The sequence below is a fragment of the Engraulis encrasicolus genome, chromosome 14 (genome assembly GCF_034702125.1).
Source record: "Engraulis encrasicolus isolate BLACKSEA-1 chromosome 14, IST_EnEncr_1.0, whole genome shotgun sequence".
Classification (NCBI taxonomy): domain Eukaryota; kingdom Metazoa; phylum Chordata; class Actinopteri; order Clupeiformes; family Engraulidae; genus Engraulis; species Engraulis encrasicolus.
Genome location: NC_085870.1, coordinates 6,249,579 through 6,251,139, shown reverse-complemented (window position 1 = coordinate 6,251,139; position 1,561 = coordinate 6,249,579). Strand labels below are relative to the sequence as shown.

Genomic DNA, 1,561 nt, shown 5'->3' with positions numbered 1-1,561 from the left:
TATTGCATAGCAATGTCATCTTCATATTGCATGGCAACATGTAAAAAGGAAACAATATAGCTGACTATTATCAGCTCTGCTTTCAGGTTTCCATCTGGAATCATAAGCTTCTTTTTCATTGAAAAGTGGAAATAACTCCTAAATTTGCAGGAATCAACAAAGTTCATCTTTTGAAGAGGGAAGGTCTTCATGAGTTCAATGTGAACTTCACTGTAGTGTTCTACCAAGGCCTCCAGGGGGAGCTCCTGGTTGGAATTTTCTCTTTGCCCAGCGTGTGCAGGTCAAGCACTCTGGTCTGGGACAGGACTGACTCCTCCGTGGCTTCTTTGGAGGACATCTTCAGGGTCTGCAAGTGGTTCAGCACAGCTCCATGGGAGTGTGTCTGAGCTCCATCTTTTGACCAGAAATTGGCAATCTCTTGGGTGTGAAATCCCGTAGGCCTATCAGAGGAGGGCAGAGTCTTTTGCTGCAGTTGTTTCAGCAGGCAAATGGTCATATCCAGGATGTCGGCTTTCTCCAGCTTGGACTCGGGCTGCTGGTTCAGGAGCTGTGGACCCAGGAGAGCCTTCAGTTCCTCAATGCAGTTGTTGATGCGATCTCTACGCAGCTTCTCCACAATTGGTTTTCTTATCTGCAAAGATTAAGAAGATACCATTAATACATTTATTCAGTCAAGTATTTCAGGGCAAAATAGACAACAAAAATTATGTCAAGTTTGAGAAACGTCAACATTCTGCTATTTACCTTGTGGGAAAGACTCATGTAGTCCTTTGGGTCCTTTGGATGATTTGCTGTAGAGGTGATTGTAGGAGCCATCGCTGCAGCTGTAGTAGATCTCTCTGTAGAGTGAATCTGATCAGCACTGGCATCATGTCCCCTATTTATACTCCCAAATCTCCATGTGAATGTGTGGGTCTTGGTCTGGTTGGAGTTTCTCACACTCAGTAGCCAATGACTGAGCTGGAGAGGACAATGAGGAGTGTGGAGCTGCCACATGCTGGATTCTTCCATTGATGGAGGACAATGGTCAAACCTCAGGGGAACAGGTGTTGTGTTGGGGTGATGGAGAGAGACCCAGAGAGCCACTGTGTGGATGTGGGAAACGACTGACCCTGAGAGGAGACTTAATCTGATGCCTGATGCTGGGGTCAGGCATGCCCACACAAGTCATGACACAAGTCATGGCACATACTCAACACTTCACACACTTCTGAAAATCATACCCTGATGTCATCCTTAAAGGACCAGTTCAGTCCATTTCAATATGCTGCTGTATTGCTCAGGCTACCCTTGACTTGTCAGTACCCGGTTTTGCCACATTTTTCAGCTAAGCCCTTTCGGAGATATAAGCTATGCTAATGGGGGCAGCGTTTGTTTACATTTTTCTAAAAAAATAACATAAGCCTACTCCAAATATTTTCCCAAAAGGTACCGCTGTTTGCTAGTTGTCTGCTGATGTTGTATAACCTTTCGGATGTTTTGGGGAATAAAAAACTAATGTACTGACAAGTCCAGGGTAGTGTGAGCATTACAACTGCATGTTGAACTTGACTGCACTCAT

At 44.9% G+C, this 1,561-nt stretch overlaps 1 protein-coding gene across 1 annotated transcript; it reads right to left on the bottom strand.

Moving 5' to 3' along the window:
• Positions 1 to 220: 220 nt before the first annotated feature.
• LOC134462955 (transcription factor HES-5-like) lies at positions 221 to 816 on the bottom strand. The gene is made up of 2 exons (XM_063216225.1): positions 745 to 816; positions 221 to 631 (listed from the first exon to the last, which is right to left on the bottom strand). Exons 1-2 carry the CDS (start codon positions 814 to 816, stop codon positions 221 to 223), a joined length of 483 nt encoding a protein of 160 aa, XP_063072295.1.
• Between the last annotated feature and the right edge of the window lie 745 nt (positions 817 to 1,561).